The sequence below is a fragment of the Eptesicus fuscus genome, chromosome 7 (assembly GCF_027574615.1).
Source record: "Eptesicus fuscus isolate TK198812 chromosome 7, DD_ASM_mEF_20220401, whole genome shotgun sequence".
Taxonomy (NCBI): domain Eukaryota; kingdom Metazoa; phylum Chordata; class Mammalia; order Chiroptera; family Vespertilionidae; genus Eptesicus; species Eptesicus fuscus.
The window spans coordinates 98,207,354-98,228,361 of record NC_072479.1 but is presented as its reverse complement, the minus strand read 5'-3'; the positions used below and the strand labels follow the sequence as shown (position 1 = coordinate 98,228,361).

The window sequence follows — 21,008 nt, the reverse complement described above, 5'->3', positions numbered from 1 at the left end:
TATTGAGCCCTTACCATGTGTAAAGTGTAAAGCACTGTGCCGGGTGCCTTAATTCTCCTGCCTCATTTAGTGCTTTTCCAAACCTCATGGACTATGTATTGTTCTATTTTCTGTCTTTTTTGGGTGAGGAGATTGAGGCTTAGGGATATGAGCTTGATCAGGCAGAGGTGGTGAAGTCGGGGTTTGGAATCCGGCCAGTTGGACGCCCCAGGCTCTGCTTCCATGATCCCCTCTCTGAGTGGCATCTCCGAGTCCTCCCACCCCAGCCCCTCAGCCTCCATTTCTCAATAGTGCTGTGCTGAACACACAGGTCGGTTGTCAAGACAACCACTCAGAAACAACATGAAAGGCCAATGACGTTTCAAACGTTCTGCAGCTAGGCTGAGTTCTTTTTTTAATTTTTAAAAATGTCTCAAGGTGATTTGTAATCCACGGGAAAATGTTTATATGGCTCAGAAGTCTATTTTGAGCAATAAATACTTCCAGAATGACGGAGGAGAGTTTCCAGGCTACAGATAAAAGAACTCCCTGGGAAGGGAGCAGCACATGCTGCTATTATCCCTATTTTACTGATAAGAAAACTAAGGCCCAGAGGGACTCAGAAGCCAAGAATGGCCAACCCCAAGGCCTTTGTACCTACCTGCCATTCAGTACAGGTTCTTGACGAAGGAAGATTTGGTGGGATGGAAGCGGAGGTTCGGTTACAACTGTAGGTAACCCGGAGCAGTGGAAGGGAGAAGAAGAGAGAAATGCCATTTCTGGGGATAATGTCTTAGGCTGGGAAGTTGGGGGGAATTGAAGGACTTGGCACTCATCTCCCAAACTTCGGGTACTGGGATAATAACGCCGGACCCTTAGACTAGTTGGGAGGGGTCTTAAGATATTCCCCAGAAAGCTCCTACCCAGGTAGCACTCGATCAGTGCAAGATGGTATTGTCTATTGTTACCATGACTGGGCATCCCAATGCCTCGGGGAAAAGAACATCTTCCAGTAGAAATGGACACCATTACCCAATAACACCAGCCTTTCCCCCAGTTTTCCCCTTGTCTATGAGCCATCAGAAACCCGCTTCACCATCGGGACATCAGTTTCCTTCCTGCCTTTGGTTCCAAGCAGTCACTTGTGGATCCGTGTCCTCTGTCCAACCCTGAGCCATGCTCATGTCACTACGCTGGTCAGATCTCCTGAGTAACTGTCCTGTGGACGCCCCAGCATCAGATGAACCCTGGCATCTCTTGCAGAACTTTATAGAACCTCCCCTCGGAGTTTAGCCACCAAGAAACCCGCAGCCCTGGCAAGGCGAATTTCCCCGACCCCCCACTTGAAACAGAAACCCTTCAACCCTGGCGTGCATACTCTCCTTTATATAAGTGCGTTAGGCGGTATTCTTGAGCACAGTTGCACTTTTGCTAATTAATTCTTAGAACATGCTGCTTAGGATTATTAACAGCCATTGCAAGGGTAAGAATATGTCCATTAAAGTAAGCCTAACTTTCAGTCTTATAGCGTTTTAATTACATGGACCCTTTGGTGTGTGTATGACGATAAAAAAAACATAACTAGGATCCTGCCGGGGCTGGCGTCTCTGTAGGATCCTGGGTCGGTCTGCATGGTGCCCTCCAGGTGTTCTCACCTTCCCTAAGGGGATGCTCTTCTGTCCACGGACCCCAGACTTAGTGTCCCTGGTTGGATTGAAGTTACTGCAGGGTGGGAGTGAGCTCAATACCAGTGTGGGTTGTAGCCCCATAGGTTGCCTGGGTGACCAGTCCCGCCCACATGTCCTCCTCCTAATTCACATGGGGGGTGCTCTCCCATTGGGAGATCTTACCAGAGGACGTTTCCAGTTTCCTGGTAGATCTCAGCTTGTGATCTTGTTCATCCTTATGTAGAAGCTAGAGGCCTGGTGCACGAAAATTCATGCACTGGGGGGGGGGGGGTGCCCCCTCAGCACAGCCTGCCCCCTCTCACAGTCCAGGAGCCCTCACAGGATGTCCTACTGATGGGAGCAGGCCTAAGCCACAGTCTGGCCTCCCTCTGTGGGAGACGACCAAGCCAATAGGGAAGGCACCGCCCCCTTCACCCTACTGCTACTGCTGCCACTGCTGGCCACCAGGGCTGCAGGCCCTAGGCCCTCCCTTCTTAGCGCTGGCCACGCCCCCTCCCCACTGGTGGTGGGTGGGGGGAGATCTGAGGCCAGGCCGGCTGGGGAGGGGCTGTGGGAGGTTGAGGCAGAGCAGGTCGCACCCTGTCCAGCCTCTGTAGAGGCATGGTGCCAGGATGGTGCCCACACCGCTGCCTCCGTGGAAGGGGCAGCATGGGGACCGGGACTGCGCAGCCCTCTCTCCTGCTGCCTCTGCAGAAGGGACTGCGGAGCTAGACAGGCCCGCGCTGCCACCTCTCCTGCACCGCCAGCCCTCACCCCTTGCAGCCACGGCGGTCTATTCAGTCTAATTAGCATAGTACCCTTTTATTGATATAGATACCGGAACAAGTGATGGGTGACTTACTTACCCCACCAAGACCACCTCCGTTCCCAGCCTCCCCTGTACTGTCAGAGGTACCCTAATTCATTGCTTTTACCAAACTCAAAATCCAGAATCGTCTGAGCCTTGGTGGTGTGGACAGAAGTTCACTGGGAGAAGGGAAATGGGCTTTACAGAGGCCCGCTGGGTGCCCGCCCAGCTTTGCAGTCCTCCTAACAATTGGGTGAAGTGAGTGTTCTAAGCTCCCATTTTGCAGATGAAAAAACTAAGGCTCCCAGGGGCACAGTGACTTGCCTGAGGCCACACAGCTTATTCGCAGTGGAACTGGTACTAAAGCCCAGGCGGTGGGGCTCACCCAGCCGTGCCTCTGCCATTGTACCACCCGGACCCTGGACTTGAGCAGTGATGGCTGCTTCTGCTCCTAGTGGCGGCAAGAGTTGGAGGTAGCATTTAAACCCAGGCCTGGCTAACTCTGCAGCCACGCACATTCATCAAACCTTTTTTTGAGTAATGACTTGTGACCACAGTAAAAATGACATCATTCCTGCCTCAAGGAGTTCCAGCCCAGAGCCAGAGAGAGACATGGGCAATTAGACAAGGCGTGGCAGCCTGCTGTGCAGAAGGCAGGCGGACAGCTGGGTCTGGAGCCCGCACCCAGCCCGGGCAGTGGGGAGGTGGTAGCCAGAGGGTGGTACCAGCTGGGGCGGGGGGTGCCTTCTAAGTTGAGATTTGAAGGAAACGTGGAATTTGGATGAAGGTGGGGGAATGGGAGGGATGTTATTTATATGCTACTTCTAAGAGAATGAGCCGTTTATAATAAATATATCACACATTCTTTCTTCCCATACATTCCTTAGTTTTCTTTCCCAAATCAAACTCATTGATGCTTCTGTTACCTCTTACTTAATGGATTATGTGTTAAGTTGGGGGACTAGGGGCGACATTCAGGCCTGGGCTCCTGTTGAGACTTACTTATAACCATAGTCCCACTGTTCCACGATGCATCCACGCGCCACGAATGGGTTAAAGTAAATCCAGCATCCGGGCAACCTTATTAGGTGGCGTAACCACTGCGCTGGGGTTCAGTCTGCACCGAGCTCTCCTGTGCTGAGGGTAACCACATGGATGAATAAGCCAATGAGAGGTCTGGCGAAATGGCTCCACTCTGCAGCGTGGCCCGAGGATTGCCAAGCTCCAGGGCGGGCAGATTCCCAGGGGAGAGAGAAACCGAGCTGAGTTCTGAGCTGAGTTCTGGAAGCTGGGCTCCCAGGAGGAGTTTTCTGAAGTCTGCTGCAGGGAAGTGCCCGCAGCGTCCCCAGGCCTCGGGCACCGAGTCATGAAGCTAACTCCAGAGGAAGGATAACATGGCTTGGGAAGAGACTGCAAACCTATTGACAGATTCCCACTACAGCTCTGCATCTTGCTTGCTGTGGGATTGCAGACAGATCACTCTCCTTCTTGTGCTGTTCAACCATCTGTTTGTCTGTTGGTCCATCCATCCATCCACCCACACACCCACCCACCCATCCTACAGACATGCATTTTGCATCTATTCTGTATGAGGCGTTATGCTTTGATCTTGCCATGATTCGGTTAATTCAATGGCCGTGTTAGTTGTGTTTGGTGAGGAACTCAGGTCCTCCCTCTCCCTCCTTCCTCTCCCACCAGGCTTTGTGCCCCATGAGGGTCGAATCTCTGAGCGCAGTGGGCTTCTCCAGTAGACCAGTGGGAAGGAGGAGAGAGGCTGCAGTCTCTCTCCCTGCCCCATCCTGGGGGATTGTCACAGGCAGCTCATGTCCCTCTGCGGAAGGTCACTGCACCTGCTGGGTGGCTTATTCACCTGGCATTCATTCTCTGATTCTAGCAGCTGCCAGCACTGCCCTGCAGGCCTGGGTGGTAACGGCCCCCACTCTTCCTCCCTGGTGCTGCCCAGTCTTTGCCGCCCCCGTCCCCCAGTTCTGCATATGCTTCTGTTCTTTATTGTTGCATCACCTCCCCCCACCGCCGCCCCATGATCCGCGTTGACCGTGCTGCTTCCGCCCACACCATGTCTGGTACAGCGCAAGCATTTAGAAGTAACTGCCTTTTATAAGTGGCAGACGCTCAGAAAGGCCAAACAAACCTGTCCCCGTTGACCTTGCGGATAAGTGACAAGGCCAGAATCTGAGTCCAGGTGTGCCTGACTCCAGAACGCAAGGTTTCCTGCTGGGCTATCTTCCAGAGACCCCTTCCCGACCTCCCGTGGGAAGCAGGTAAAGAGGCGTGGCCACCTGAATACCTGAAATGAGGGGCTTCAGGAAGAAGTTAGGGCCTTATTCACAGAGGGTCTTTGTGTCCCAAGCACTTCCATCGGCTGTAGGTTGTATAGTATGCTATCAGTTTCTCGCTGCTAAACTCGGCTATATTTTTTAGAGCAGTGTCCACACAGTGGAATTATAAGGACAAAAGGGATGAATATTTTGTGGACTCTTGAGAAGGTGGCCCCGTCTATCACTGAAGAGTTGCATTAAAGCGTTTCCTTCATGGAAATGAGAAGTGTGCTTTGGCTTCTAAGCAGACCCTTCCCAGCAGCAAAGCCGGGAGGGCCCCCACCCACAGTGACCTTCCCAGAGGACCTGTTCCTTTGAGAGCTGTCATCACACTGGTGTTAATGTGCTATTTTTAGCCTTGACTTTGGGCTCCAGGTAGTACCAAGCTGTGTGTCTTGGTTCGACTCTACCCACCTATAGGACATGAGTTGTTACAGCAGGTGAGGGTTTCAGGGATGGCCCTCCCTCAGTGAGCTCATTTGGTACGAGTGTGTGTGTGTGTGTGTGTGTGTGTGTGTGTGTGTGTGTGTGTCTTGTTACCCAGTGAAGAGTGTTGCATCAGTGATGACCAGTTTCTCTTCCTGTGTTTGTGTGAAAACCAGGAGAAGGCAGCAACATTAATTGGTTTAATTACTGCTTCAAAAAATTGATAAGCATAATCTGTAATAATACCACTAAGTAGTAATCTTTAATGATTGAAAGAAATACATCTACCTCGAAAAAAATTAGCTATTTGATATATATATATATATATATATATATATATATATGTATATACATATATATATTTCAATTTTTGTAATTTTCTTTTTCCTTTTGTGCATATTCTTATTTTCTCCCCTGAGCCTATCCAATTTCTGTAATAGCAAAAATGTTATTTGTTATTTTTAAAATCTAAGCATAGTGTTTCTGCCTAATAGTTATTTTATAAATATTGCTTTTCCTCTTCCTTGATTCAGATACATTTTCTTCCCCCCAAAATTTCACATGCCACACTGCACGTTACATGAACAAATCTTGAAGAAAAGAGTATTTCATTTATTCCACAAATTTGTATGGGATGCTTTTTATATACCAGGCACTATTTATAATGTTTATGCAAAACAAATTAATGTAGTGATTTTTTTTTTCTTTCTCCTTCTCCCTCGCTCCGGTGTAGTCTGAGGTTTCCTGGATCCCCAACAAACATTACTCGGGGATTTACGGCCTGATGAAGCTGGTCCTGACCAAGACTCTCCCCGCCAACCTGGAGAGGGTCATCGTCCTTGACACAGACATCACCTTCGCCACGGACATCGCTGAGCTGTGGGCCGTGTTCCACAAGTTCAAAGGTAATTAACTGCAGTCGGTTTCTCTCTTGTCTTTGAAGGTGTCCGCATGCCCAGAATAGTAATTGCCGTTTTAAGAAATGCGAGGTGCACTCTTAATGAGGTCATGTTCGTGAAATGGATAAGGAATCACAGATTCGGTTGAGGAGCAGGTCTCTTGGCCTTTGCAAACCTCGAACTGGAATTTGCATTTCTTTAGTGAATGAAGAGGGAAGGGCTGTGTTCCTGGGAAGAGCCCCATGGAGGTGCTTTGTATGAGATCGGTATCCGCTGTGTATATTTGTATGCGGATAGTGGAGTGCTGGCTTACCTGTGCGGAATCGAGCCTTTATCTGGTTTCGCTTTTTGTCAGAGGAGACCTCGATTGCCGAGAAAGCCTGGGAGGTGGTGGAGATGCGTATTGATTAGGGAGGGTTTGGAAATGTTCTTATGGCCTGTGCTTTTATTCATGCTGCGGTTTGTTATTTTAAAGGGGCATGTACGTTTACAAGATGTTCCTTCAAGCTGGTTCGTTTCTTATTAGCGATGGTTGTAGCTCTGCCACGGCCTCTGTAGGTGAGGGTATCCGGTGGGAAATCGTGAGCCCAATAGGTGTGCGTAAGTGAGAGCAGTGTCAGGTTAGCACAGGTCTCAGGCTGTTATGTTAACCTCCTTCTCCCAGATGTCGTCCTTAAATTGCGATAACTTAAAAATTCTTCTATGTATTAGACAGATACAACGAGAGGGAAATTTGACAACAAGATTTTTTTTCTTTATGTTTTTTTTGTTTGTTTTTAATTGCACTCTGGCTTCTGGGTTTAACATTCCTCTTCCCGTTCCTATAACTCCTTATCCTGTGAAGGTGAGATGCCGCTTAGTGATTTTAAATGACAGCATTTTCATAAATCACCGGGTATTCCAGTTGGTTTCTGTTTCCATTCACGGGACAGAGAGTACAATTCCTAACCTACTCTGGTCTCAGCTTGCTTTCTTCCTGGGGTCCCTTAGCTCTGGGCTAATTGACAAAAAGTCCTCAGCATGTCACCTGGGAGACACTCTGACCCTCACACCCTTTCCTTGTCAGGATCAAAACCTAACTTTCCTTCCCATGTCTATAAGGACACTAATAAAGACATCATTTAGCACAAGTGCTGACGCTGAGTGGGTCTCGGCTTTCTAATCTCCTCATGGAATGCTTGGGTCTCTCCGATTTCACAAGTAAACCGAAGCCTGGCGGCGGCCGGGTTCGGCCCAGGGTTGAGACCAGAAAGCACCTGGGTGTTGGCTTCCGAATGCAAGTGCCCCAATAATTTGTGCTTGGTTTTCTGACCTAATTGAACTCCTTAGGGGCAGGTTTACGGATAATGAGATGATATTGTATTCATACTTTTATTCTGATGTTCCGTATTCAGTGATGTGTTATTCAACAGGCACTTCCTTCATCCCCGCTGGGTGTGGGGCGGTGCATGGACAGTGACGGGCGTGAGAACTACTGCTTCTTCTGACGGGGTCAGAGAAGGCAGCTGGGAGGGCCTCACAGAGGAGGCGATGGGCCTTGGGCGCCATCCTGCTGGATAGGAGTAGTGATGGTGCGCAGTAGATGCCCACATTCCCCTTTGAGCTGGGAGTGCTCCCTGCAGATGGCCCCCAGCCATCAGCCTTGTCTGGGGGTGGCCTCAGGTGAGGAGAGTCACCTGCCTGTGGCCACGCCCCCTTCCTGGAGCACCCCATATCACGCAATGACTGATGAGCTTAGACTCTTGCAGGAGCAGCTGTAGCCTCCCTTGGGACTGCCCTGCGGCTGGATTTCTCCCTCTGCCCAGCCCTGCTTTCTTCCCTCGGCTCTCACAGCGCTACTCCCAAGGGCTCTTCCTGAATTAACCTCCCGCACGTGCACCCCCGCGTCAGAGTGGGCTCCTGAGAAATTCAACCCGAGTCTGCACTCACGGCTGCAAGTCTCCCTGGGATGATAGGTGTAACTTGGCAACATCACTGGTACAGTGGTCACTGGTTACGGCTAGGAAGGCACATTTCTTCTGGCCGGGCTGGGACCTGCCGGCGAGCAGGTGGGTTCTGCAGCCATAACCTCCCTCCTGGACCCGTGGCGCTAAGTCCTGGTTTCATCCGGGGAAGGCAAGGCTCTCAAGGCTCCTGCTGCCCCCAGAGCTGGTCCAGGGTTTGAGCTCCGCGATTCAAAGCCGTTCCCGGGCAGAGCAGAGTGTGTGGGCCAAGGTCAGGACAGGGGCAGTGCTGCATTGTGCTTGTTCATTCTTTGGGTCCAGCATTTGCTAGGCCCCCGCCGCACAGAGGAGGAGCGTATCAGATGGCGTTCTTATCTAAAACGGTCCAACGTGGCACGCGCCTTCCGGGAGCTCACAGACAAGGCCGGCTTTGTGACATTTTTGTCTGTCGACAGCCAAGGAGGATGAAAACATCTGGGGTTTTCCCAGGCTCACCCTAACTTTTGGGAAAACAACGAAGGTAAAAAGAAGACAAGTGAGCTCTTTTTTTTCTCCATATGGCAGTCTTTGGTACAAGTTTTTGTGTATTTTTTTGGTTTGTTTTGTTCTTGTTTTTCTAAACTGGACCAATTAGAAGCGAGGTCACGTCCCGGAAGATTCCCTTAGGACAGACCCACAAACACAGAACTTTCCGATCCAAGACGGAGACTTCCCCTCTCGTGACGGCGATGGCCGTTGTCATCCTTCACTGTAAACACGCTGAGTGACCTTGATGCAATTAGGCCGTGTTAATTCATCTCCGCTGTAGAACAACTTGTTGTCTGGGCTGCAGTGCTGCTATGTGCAGGTCACGGATGCCCTTGACTCCTTACCGGTGCCTTAAAAGCCCCCTTACCTGGGTCATTCTGTGGAGAGTCCAGTAAGAAGCCATTTAGTCAGGGCTTACTCCCATTCTCAGCCTCTACCACGGCAGCGTTGGGGGTGCCTCCTGGGGGTGTCCGCATGCTCCCTGACCTTTCACTCAAGTGGCAAACGCCTCCCTCCCCCCATCAGCAGCCTGCATCCTTAGGGAGCCGGCTCCAACCCATGGAGGTTTTTGCAGAGCCACTAATTCTTAGCAGAAAGCCTCAGACATGCCATTGAATTAGGAGTTGCCCGTTCAGCCCTATTGACTGAGCTTACTGGTTTTCTGACTATTGGGGATGGTACAGGAAGAAAACAAGCCCGAAATAAGCCAGTCGGAGAAAAACAAGTATCACGTGATCTCACTCATATGTGGAATCTAATGAACAAAATAAACTGATGAACAAAAATAGATCCAGAGACATAGAAGCATCGGACAGACTGTTGAACCTCAGAGGAAGGCAGAGGAGGATGGGTGGGTGGGAAGAGGTCAACCAATGAACTTGTATGTATGTATGCTTAACCGTAGATACAGACAATAGGGGGGTGAAGGCCTGGGGCAGGGTGTGGGGGGGGTAGGGGCTGGCTGGAAGAGGTCAATGGGGGGAAAAGGAGATATATGTAATACTTTCAACAATAAAGATTAAAAAAATAATTTTTGAAAAAACAATAAAACAAGCCCAATCCCTACCCCATATGAGTGTATATATGAGTGGGGAAGATACACAACAAAACAAAGTGAAATAGTACAGTAGACAGTGACTTTTTTGTTGTTGTTGTTGTTCGTTTTTGGGTTTTTTTTTTTTTTTTTTTTGAGGAAATTAGAGAAATGAGATAAGGATGCCTGTGTGCCCGTGTGTGCAGGCGTGTGTGTGGTTTTAATATTCAAATAGGGTAGGAATGGAAGGTCTTACAAGAGAGGTGACATTTAAGCAAAAACCTTAAGAAAGCGAGTATGCCAGGCATGAAGGAAGAGTGGAATTGTGGGCCGGGCACATGGAGCAGCAGGCTGAAGTTTCAGAAGTTGTGTGACCTGCTTGTTTGAGGAATAGAATGGAGGTCAGAACGGAGCCATCACGGCGTCTCCTTTGTAGGGCCTGCGAGGATTTTGCCTTCCCCTTGGGTGATATGAGGAGCCATGGTATGGCTTTGAGCAGGGTCACGTGATCTGTGTTTTCAGTGGATCATCCTGGCTGCCCTTTTGAGAGGAAGAAGCAAGGAAGCCTTCGAGGAGACTCTGATCATCCTGGACAGACGCGTTGTTGGCTCAGACCGGGTGGGTCAGCAGAGGTGAAAGAGGCCATCCTATTAGTGATACATTTTGCAGGTTGTGTCGTCAGATGTTCTGGTGATAGGATCCAGGACGAGACACTGATGGGAATCACAGGTGACCCCTGGGGGCTAGAGTGTGCGACTGCATTTGGAGACGAAGGACGGAGAAACAATCTGGTTGTAGGGTAAGACCAGGAGTTCGGTTTGGGGCACTTCCATGTGAAATGGCTGATCTGAATCCACACGGACATGGTGAGGAGGCAGGCAGATAAACGAGTATTTGTGAAGCCAAGGGACAGTAACTGACATTTCTTAAGTACGTCTGTTGTAGGCACTGGGCTGGAAACTTTGCACATTTAAGAAGCAACATAAAGTGGGCCCAGGAGAGGTTAAAGCACTCAGAGAGCCATCGCCCAGCAGGGATGGGCCCCAAGCTGTTTGGCTTCCGAGTCTGTGCTCTTTCTGCTGCCTCCTGCCTCCCGTCCAGGCTTCCTGGTATGTGGGGAGGGGGTGCCCACTGGCCTGGGAGACAGGGTCTGCATCTAGTTCTGGTGTGGCTGCCGCTGATCCTGTTCCCCCACTATCCCTTAGTGCCCCCAGACTTGAAAATTATATCTGATTTTAGCCATCTGGGGAAGCTGTTGGGGAGGCAGAAATAATAAATACGCACCCATAACTTGAAGCTTTTAGAAGAAAGCCATCTACACTAATAAAAGAGTAACATGCGAATTAACCATACCTTCACAACACCACCAGCCAATCAGGAGTGAGTATGCAAATTACCCCAACAAAGATGGTGGGTTAATTTGCATACACGGGTGCAGAGTGGCGGGGGGTGGGGCAGGACCGATGACGCAGGTGTTCTGCAATGCCCCAGCCGCTCTGGGCCTCTGGGCAGTGTGGGAAGGCAGAAAGGCGGCTCCGGGCCAGAGAGAAAAGGCGGCTCCCGCCCGAGAGAAGGCGGTGCCTGCAGCCAGGGGAAGGAAGGCCCATTCTTGCACGAATCTTCGTGCATCGGGCCTCTAGTACTACATATTCAAGATAGTATTGTTAGGTTGAAAGACAAAGGCCTTCCCTGTGGGAAGAGCATGTTGCCATAGTGGAAAATTCTGGCCCCCAAACAGGTACAGGCTATCGAGCACAGGCAGGCCTTCCCCTCCTCACCCGCCCAGAGCCACGGAGGGGAGGGGTGTCACACAGTGGGTATTTGTCAGGACCTAGCAGACTCACTGTGGACTAATTGCAGCTAACATTTTTAAGTTCTTCACTCTGTGCCAGCTGCTCTGTTAAGCGTTTTATGGGTAGACTCATTTAATCCTCACAACACTGCCATGAAGTAATTACTGGTAATGTTCCTGTTTGCAGGTTTGCGAGCTGATGCTTAGGGAGGCAGTGTCGCTGGCCCTGTGTCTCAGCTCTTAAGTTGCACAGCTGGGATTTGAACTCAGGTCATCCAAACCCAGTGCTCTTTCTGACACAGCAGCCTACACTCCTCAGAAGAGGAGGGGTGGAGCTTGGAGCCTCTTGGGAGAGACCAAAGTTAGATAGATGGAAGGACTCCAGTGACCATGGAAACCGGGGTGGAGAGGGCGGAGCTAAGCTGACACAGGCATTCGGAAAACAGAGGCAAGATCCGAGGCAGAGAGAAGCATGGCGTTCCCAGGGTCTGAGAGATAAAACCTTGGTTTCCAGAATTGGAACATCACTGAATTTTATTCCTGGCCAACTGGGTGGGAGAGGTTTTAGTTATTTTCAGATTAATTTTGAAGTAGATCTGCCTTCTCGTACTATATTAGAAACTTCATTCAACTTCCCCGAGCCTCTTTTTTTGTTGTTATTCTATAAAAATGGGGGAATAATACATGAGTAACTCCCCTATAAGCTTTACTTGACCTGTAAGCCAGGAAATGGCTCTGCCGCTGCTGAATAAATGATACTCCCCTTTCTTCCCCCCTTTCTTGTTTTACAGCCTGAAACTCCTGAAAGTCAGGGGGACAGAAGCCTGCCTGCTTCCTTTTCTTCCCCTTCCCTGCCCCCTTCACCCCCCCTCCTTCCTGGCCTGCCTCCCTCATCCGTTCATTCATTTCTTCTTTCATTAATTCAGTCTCTTTTGAACCCCTGGGTCTGCCCTGGGGATAAAATGGCAATAACGCTGATTTCTGTGACCTGCTCACTCCCTGTGTGTCAGGCATGAACCTATCTCATTTAGTCTTTACCTACCTTGCTCAAGGTCAGACAGCAAGTTAGTGGATTGAAGCCCGGCCGACCCCGGGCTGACCCCAGAGCCCACTCTGTTAACCTCTAGATCCTAGACCCTGCTGAGCACACAGTCACTTTACAGCAAGTATGTCAAACTCTCGGCCTGTGGGCCGCATGCAGCCCACAATGAATATTTTTGCAGCCCAGCGAATATAACGGTGTGAGCAGTTATTTATAACTAGAGGCCCAGTGCATGAAATTTGTGCACTGGTAGGGTCCCTAGCAGCTTCCAGCGGGGGCCTTCCTTCATTCCGTGCCTCCCCCTGGTGGTCAGTGCATGTCATAGCAAGCGATCAAACTCCCAGTGGGTCGAACTCCTGAGGGGACACTTTGCATATTAGGCTTTTATATATATAGACTAGAGGCCCAGTGAACGAAATTCGTGCACAGTGGGGGGGGTGTCCCTCAGCCCAGCCTGCACCCTCTCTAACCTGGGACCCCTCGAGGGATGTCTTGACTGCCCATTTAGGCCCAATCCCATCTGCTGGGAATGCTCATTCCCAGATCTCTCCCCCTCTCGCTGCTGTAACTCCCTCCAAGTCTTTGCTCAGATCTCAGCTTCTTGATCAGTTATTCCTCCCCACTTTCATCCTGCAGCCCCGACACCATCTCTTCCTTCTCACCCTGCATTCATGTTTTTCATATTGCTCATCACCATCTAACCTAGTTTACAAATACTTATCAAGCCAGCTGCTCTGCCGGACCTAATAAGCAGGGCGGACCCAGGTACCCGGGCATGGCAGCGTTCCCTGGTTACTGTGAGTCTTTCCTGCTGATGCCTAAACTCCGAGAAGGCGGGGATATTCGCCACCTTGTTCCTGATGTATTCCTGGCAGCTAGAACAGTGTCTGGCAGAGATCGGGCGCTCCGTAACTATTTGCTGAATAAACAAACAAGGAAAGCATGTGATTCCAGGTGATTTGACAGTGGGGGGTATTGCAGGAGAAGTAGGAAGGTTTTCTGAGCTATGGCTTGAGTTTTGTCCTAAAGTAATTGAAAGGGAGTTCAGAGTTTCAGGTACAGAGGAGAAGGCTCAGATTTTCAGGTGTGGACAGAGCCTTCGACTGCAGGGTGGGGGATGATCGAGAGCTGAGGCCGGGAACCAGCTCCTTGAAAGAAAGTGTTGGCAACCGGTAGGAGGTTGTCTACTGCACAAGTCCAAGCAGGTTATGGCATTGTCCCATGTATAGCGGGACACTGCCCTTGGGGTCCAGCCAAGGGCAGGGACTAGGACCAACTGGCAATAGAGTGGCTAGGTAGCGCTGGGTGACAAGTCCCATTTTGGACATGCAGGGAAAGGACAGAAGGGTCTGGGTCTTAAAGCAGGTCTGGGCTGGAGGTATCTTTAGGTGCTGCCTTTTTTTGGAACCAAAGTAGAGTTTTTGGTATTAAAATAGATGTTCTCACCGGGTTATTACAGTTTCCTTTTCTGGACTTTTAGGTGTGACGCATTGTGGAGCCGGAGGTGGTAACCCTGTGCTCCTGACCCAGAAGGAAGGGTGGCTGGGCTAACTGTCTCCAGTAGATCGCTAAGTGGGTGGTGCAGACTGTCACCAGCAGGTGCACAGGCTGGGCGAGGCCTGATTGGGAGCTGGTATTGGTGAGCTGTGATTGGCTAGGAGGCGGAGCCGAGCAAATGCTGAGCAGGTTCATCAGAGGAAGGATCGCTGCGCTCACTCCCATGGTGTCAGGACCCCCTGATTATGCAGCCCATATCCAGGGAGTGATGTTGGCTCCTGCCTCAAATTGCCAGGGCATCATCCAGCCAGCCGTGTCCTGGGTGCCTGCGTCTGCGGTGCTCTCAGCGTGGGCAGAATGGCCGCACTGATGCCTCTCCAGGACCTCCCTGACCTCTGTCAATTGTGTGGCTTTCCTAAACACACAGGGAGCCACCCTCTCTGCTGCGTGAGCTGGAGGGCACCTTGAGGCTCATCAGAAAGAGGAGGAAAGACAGATTTCTGAGAGTGGCTGGGAAGTATTTCCTCCCCCTCTTCCTTCCCCAACTCGTGTCCACTTCCAGGCGGGGAGACAGAGGTGCTCAGGCCTTTCCTTTGGGTGGATCCCCACACTCTTACCATCTTTCTAACCCCGGCACTACTCAAATCTCTGAACTTCTGTTTCTTAACGGCAAAATGGGAACCATAGTATTCCCAGGGCACTGCTGTGATCCCAAAAGGAGAGGCTATACATCAAGGTCTTCGCACAGCACCCTACACAGAGGTCACCCCCACCGTGGTTAGCTGCAATTGTTCCTAATCTTAGAGTCATTTTGTTGTCGTCACAATAAGGCATCTGTCTGTCTACCGAAAAGATTCTGGATGGGTTGACCTTGAGAGTAACGGAGACAATACTAGTCCTCCATGGGTAAGGAAAGCTCCCCAACTACACTCCATCCAGATGGAGGAGGAGGGCCATGTGAGAATAAGAGTCAGGATTCTGTCCGAGTTGGAAGAGCTGGCCGCACATCTCAGTGGGGAGAGCACAGGCGTGGAGTCCGGCTGTCCCATGTACCTTCCACGTGAGCTTCTCAGTCTCAATGGGAATAATATTTTGGAAGCAAAATATGCAGTTCACCTAATATTTTGCAGGTATTTTTATATCATCTCAGCTCTCCGAGGCAGGGTTTTCACAGCGTACGGTTTCTGAAATCGATGTGATTTACAGAAGCAACTTGACAGATGGTCTTTTTCTCCTTGATATATCCAACAACCAGTGGCCTCACGGAATCCAGAGAAGTTGCGTCATTATTTGTGTTCGTATTATTTCCCTCGTTGATCCTTTTATCTTGCAATGGAGGTGGAAGCTGGAGAGCGGGCCGGACTCTGGACGGAGGAAGGAAGATCTGAATTGGGAGGCTGATTAGGTCAATGAAGAGGAATTGTAGGGCGCTCCTTGTTTACCTATCATGGTATGACCACAGGGTCCCCAGATATTTGTGCTGTTGCTACTTTTGGTAACTACATCCCTTGTTGGACGGGTGGCCACCTCCTGATGGGCCCTCCTGCTGTGGATCTTGTTTTCTGAAAGTGAACCTTTGGACATGGAGAGAGGGGAGGTCGAGGCATGTGGAACAGAAACATTTTAGGTTTTTAAACTTCAGGAAGAGATATTGGAAAGCTTAAGCGTTAAACCCAGAACTTCAGGACGCTGCTCTGCCCAGATGTCTTCTCTTACTCATTCAGACATTCGACAAATATCTGTTGAACACCTACCAGGACTTGACACCAGATATGCAAGTGATGCTCTCTAACACTCAGTCCATTAGAAATTCATGTGACTAACTCATCCTTCTTTGAGAAAATCAGAGACTTCTGGGAACATTTCAGGGTTGCTTGCCAGTGGTGTGAATTATTTAGCTATATTGCTTTGCCAACATTTGCTGAGATCAGCTCCCTAAGTTATATAGCACTTCTGGATGCATAGAGGGGTGGAGCTATCCTACTTAATTATGAGGGAAGGGAGGGGGAGAGAGCAGGCTGGGACCAAGTAAAGGCACAGGGGACTCAGCAGGGGTGACAGAGACAAGTACAGAACAGGTAGTGGGGGCAGGGAAGAAGCAAACACCTGTTGAATGAATTGAGGGGGACAAGGACAAAGCCCATATTTAGAATCATGTGCTCAGTGGAGATACTTTTTTTTTCTTGTTTGCTCTCCAAGTTGCTGGCCAAAAGGGCCTTACAATACAGGTTAGTTCTATCGTGATCTCTGTTAGCAACATGCCTAATTGGATTAACGGGCATGTGAGAACCAAGAGGTCACCTGATGGCCACGTACCACTGTGTTCTTCGAGCGGTGATTCTGAGTTGCAAGGTGGAGGTTGGCGATCCGTCTCAGAACCACCTGTTGGGTCTTTCCAAGTTGCAAAGGTCCATGGCCCACTCCAGTTTCCCAGCCACAGCCTGGACACCCCCGATGACGCGAGCATCGAGGTTTTCCTGCAGGCTTCTCCACCTTGGCACTATTGACACTTAGAGCGGCATCCTGTACGCTGTGGGATGGTCAGCCTTGTCCCTGGCCTCTACCCACTACCCCAGTTGTGATAACCAAAACTATGTCAGGGCATCATCACGTGACCCCTGCGCGCACAGTCCTTCCCTGTTGAGACCCCTTGTTGCCCCTGGTTAATCCATTGTGATCATCAGGCGTTAGGGGTGGCGTGCTGTTGGTCTTAAGTGGTTGATAATGAAATTAAACGGGAACATTCTACAGCTTGTGTGTCGTTTCATAACTTGGAGCGCCCTGACCACGTGCTGTCTGCATGACTTTCTGAACCAGCTCTGGGTTCAGGCTCCTATGGGGAGAGCTACTGACATTCTTACTCCTCTCAACTCTATTCCCCATTAGCCTCACAGACGCTAGGACTGGGAATTGTTTCTCCTGGAGCCACAGACAGTTGACCAGTAGTGAAGAGCCTCTTTCGGATGATAAATAAACGCATTCATTTCCCTGGACCCAGAAGCGTCCATGGTCCCAAGGGAAAGCCATGATTGACTTAACCAGGCTCAAAAGCATCCGCATCCATAGAAGGCCACGGATTCGGTTAGCACCCACTGGAACGTATGAGCTTCCCTCCAAATGATGAGAGGGACCCACTTGCTGCTCATCTGTCCCCTCCCGAAGGGAGGAGAGCGCGCGTGTCATTCTGTGACCAGCACAAGGACACCGATGTTTTCCCTCCTAAGTGCATATACATAGATTATTAGCAGCATCTAATATCTGACAAGGACGGACGTGGCCTGTCCGGGAAGACAAATAGCTGTTCTCTCCTCCGTGCAGTGCGCTGGGCTCGCCCATCTGGAAGAGTGCAGTGGGCAGGGTGTGTGTGCAGGCTCCTTATTGAGATGGATGGGGCAGCATCGGAGGGACGCTGTCAGCCAGCCTAGGACCGGGTGGAACACCGGCTTTCCTAGAAGCAGAAGGATGTTCTTTTCATTAACAAGCATCTCCTTTAGAGACGGAAGCTCTGGGGTCCTGTTTCCTTGTTTGCCATTTGATGAGTCTTAGGGGCAAAGAAAGCATGGCAATTTGGGGCCTCTCTTCTTTACTGCTCAGATGTCAAAAGAGACCCCAGGTCATATCCCATGATAGCAGAAACATTTATAAGATTAAAAAGAAGCCCTAACTGGTTTGGCTCAGTGGATAGAGCGTCGACCTGCGGACTGAAGGGTCCCGGGTTCGATTCCAGTCAAGGGAATGTACCTTGGTTCCGGGCACATCCCCAGTATCGGGTGTGCAGGAGGCAGCTGATCAATGTTTCTTTCTCATCAATGTTTCTAAATCTCTATCCCTCTCCCTTCCTCTCTGTAAAAATCAATAAAATATATATATTTTTAAAAAGATTAAAAAGAAGATTCATAAACCTGGCCAATAATCCTCTTAAAAAAAAAAAAAGATATGATACTAGCCTGTAACAAAAGGAGGCATCCATGAAGGGCTTAGGGGATGTGGGAGGAGAGATGGAAACGTTGATTGGCAGGGAAGGTACTTAATTTTTTTTTTAAGTGAACTTTGAAATTCTGGAACAGTTTTTGGTTTACAGAAAAGTTATAAAAATAACACAGAGTTCCCATATACTTTGTACCCTGTTTTCCTTATTATTATCTTTACTAGAGTTCCGGTGCACAAAATTCGTGCACAGGTACAGTCCCTAGGCCTGGCCAGCGATTGAAGCGTGAGCATCTGGCGTGGAAGGGCAGGTCTCAGCTGTCCTCTGGGCCCTGGGCAGCACCTGGGCTTCTGTGCGCCCCCCTCCGCCTGAGTCATGGAGCCCCAGTCCCCACACGGAGATGTGGTGAGCTTGGCCAGACACTGTGGGCCGGGGCACACTGTGGGCCTCTGGGCCACCTAGCGGCACCACACAGAAGCCGGGCAGGCCGTGTGCTCTCTCCAGGCCGGCCTCACAGACCAATTCCTATGCGAAGCCACGGGGAGGCCAACCAGCCCCTGCAGTCCTGGTGGCTGCAGCGCAGCTCACCTGGAAGATGCTGCTCAAGTATGGGGTGGGCACCCAGCACCTGAGTGCAGGGGCTTCCCCGGTGCATAAGCCTGGCATCCCGGGGAAGGGTAGCAGGGAGAGTAAGAGTGAGCTCTTGGACACCCCACATTCTCAACACAGTTCTGTCCCCGTCACCCCCAACCTCAGGTAGCTGGTGAGAGGTCACAGCGCGTTGCTGATGCCCTCCATGTTCTGCACCGCCCCATGGTGGTCAGCGCGCATCATAGCAAGTGATCAAATTCCCATTCTCCCGGTCGAACTCCCGCGGGGATACATTGCATATTAGCCTTTTATATATATAGATTATTAAGGTACATTGAGGTGGGTGGCTTACTTTTACAAGATGCCTGGTATGGTCCAGACTACATATACAGGGTGTCCCATAAAAAAGGAAACATGCTTTTATAAAGGCATTGTTTATTTATTTTTTAAATATCCTTTTATTGATTTCAGAGGAAAGGAGAGGGAAAGAAAGAAACATCAATGATGAGAGAGAATCATTGATCGGCTGCCTCCACACCCCACACTGGGGATCAAGCCTGTAACCCAGGCATGTGCCCTAACCGGGAATTGAACCATGACTTCCTGGTTCATAGATCAATGCTCAACCACTGAGCCATGCTGGCTGGGCAAGATAGTGTTTATTAACATGCATTTCATTTTCAAAATGTAATAGAATCTACAGATGACAGTGTTACATTTTTGGGGACGTCCTATATTAGCTCCTTGCATTCTCACAATAGTCCTAACAAATGGACAGTCCAACCCCCACTTTACAAGAGAGAAAAATCTAATGCTTAAACATGTTAAATCATATACCCAAATCATGTACCATAAGTGGCAGAGCCACCAGGGATGCTCATTAGAAACTCACTCCCGCCGAGGGCGGTTTGGCTCAGTGGATGGAGCGTCGGCCTGCGGACTGGGGGGTCCCAGGTTCGATTCCGGTCAAGGGCATGTACCTTGGTTGCAGGCGCATCCCCAGTGGGGGGTGTGCAGGAGGCAGCTGATCGATGTTTCTCTCTCATCGATGTTTCTAACGCTCTATCCCTCTCCCTTCCTCTCTGTAAAAAAAATCAATAAAAAAAAAAAAATTTACTGATCTTTAAAAAAAAAAGAAAGAAAGAAAGAAAGAAACTCACTCCCAGGGTTTTCCCTGGGGGCTGGACACAGGCACCCTCTCCCTGGCAGCCTCCCAGAAGGAAGGCGGGTGTTCATCATAAACCGTAATACTTGCACGGACATTTTATTTTATTTTTTAATTTTTTTTAAAATATATTTTATTGATTTTCCACAGAGAGGAAGAGAGAGGGACAGAGAGAAACATCGATGAGAGAGAAACATCGATCAGCTGCCTCCTGCACACCCCCTACTGGGGATGTGCCCGCAACCAAGGTACATGCCCTTGACCGGAATCGAACCTGGGACCCCTGAGTCCGCAGGCCGACGCTCTATCCACTGAGCCAAACCGGTTTCAGCTGCACGGACATTTTAGACGTAGTGAGCTGTTCTTACCACGGAGCAGGGGGAGCCTTCCTGGAATGCACGTTTGCCCCTGGCAGCCACGGGCCACCTTTGCAAGCAGGCTCCTGTAAGGACAGCAGCCGCAGGCCTCGGTCCGGTCCTGCCCAGCCACGCCGCCTGAGAGCGCACACACAATGCCGGGAGCCTGACCAGAGGCTCCGGTTCCAGATGACCTTGTGCTGTAGCCCCTAGTTCCAGCCACGCTCCAAGCAAAGTTTCCCTTTGTGTGATGTCTTTCACATTTCTGTCACTTACACCCTTCAGCTCGCTGGCTAATAGGACCCGTTCTAAATACACAGTGTTCTCTTCTACCTTCTTTCCCACACGTCCCATCACCATTCCCCCGGCTCACACAGACGGGGTCCTCCTTGGTGACCAGGACGGGCCTCTAATAGACATTTGTAAATGTTTGGAACATGGATACATTTTCTTTAGCATTTTAGAAGATTCTTCTGTCTAGATGGAAGAGGAAGGTTTGGGACCCTATTTACCCACGAGTTATGACCCAAATTAAAAATCTGACCTACCTGACTCTCTCCTGGGCCTTCCCTCTGCAAATGCCTCTTCCCTGAGAACGGGCCTGCTGCTCAGGCTCTGTCCTGGACTTTCTTCCTCGTTTGGCCTAATTAGCCATGCCATCGTTCAAGCAGATGAGGGGCGTGTTTTCCCGGGACGTCAATTCAAAGAGAAGGCAGTGTTTGTCACAGTAGAAGGGCACACGTTGGAAGAGAGATATATTCTTGGTAGTTTGGTACAGAAGCAGCAGGAAACGAAGTAGGTTCCGGAGCAGCTTCACGGATGGGATGGGCGCCCGAGTAGCAAAAATGACCCGGAAGGGTCTTTAGACGGGAACTAGCTCAGGGCTTTTCCCGGCAAAGGTAGAGAAAGGCCCAGGAGGTCTTCGATTTGTGTGGGGTTGAGTCGCCTTCAGCAAGCCAGGCTACCTTTTTGATCCAAGGATGTCTGTTCAATGACTGTTAATTGAATGGCAGGG

The 21,008-nt window shown here is 50.1% G+C and overlaps 1 protein-coding gene across 3 annotated transcripts in view; it reads left to right on the top strand.

The window, feature by feature from the left end:
- LARGE1 (LARGE xylosyl- and glucuronyltransferase 1) overlaps window positions 1-21,008 on the top strand; it is a 437,563-nt gene that overhangs the window by 258,989 nt on the left and 157,566 nt on the right. For all 3 annotated transcript variants that reach the window (XM_008144698.3, XM_054719464.1, XM_054719463.1), the window contains one exon: window positions 5,953-6,124. In XM_008144698.3, coding sequence (XP_008142920.2) covers window positions 5,953-6,124 — 172 coding nt within the window. The remainder of the gene's footprint in view (window positions 1-5,952; window positions 6,125-21,008) is intronic.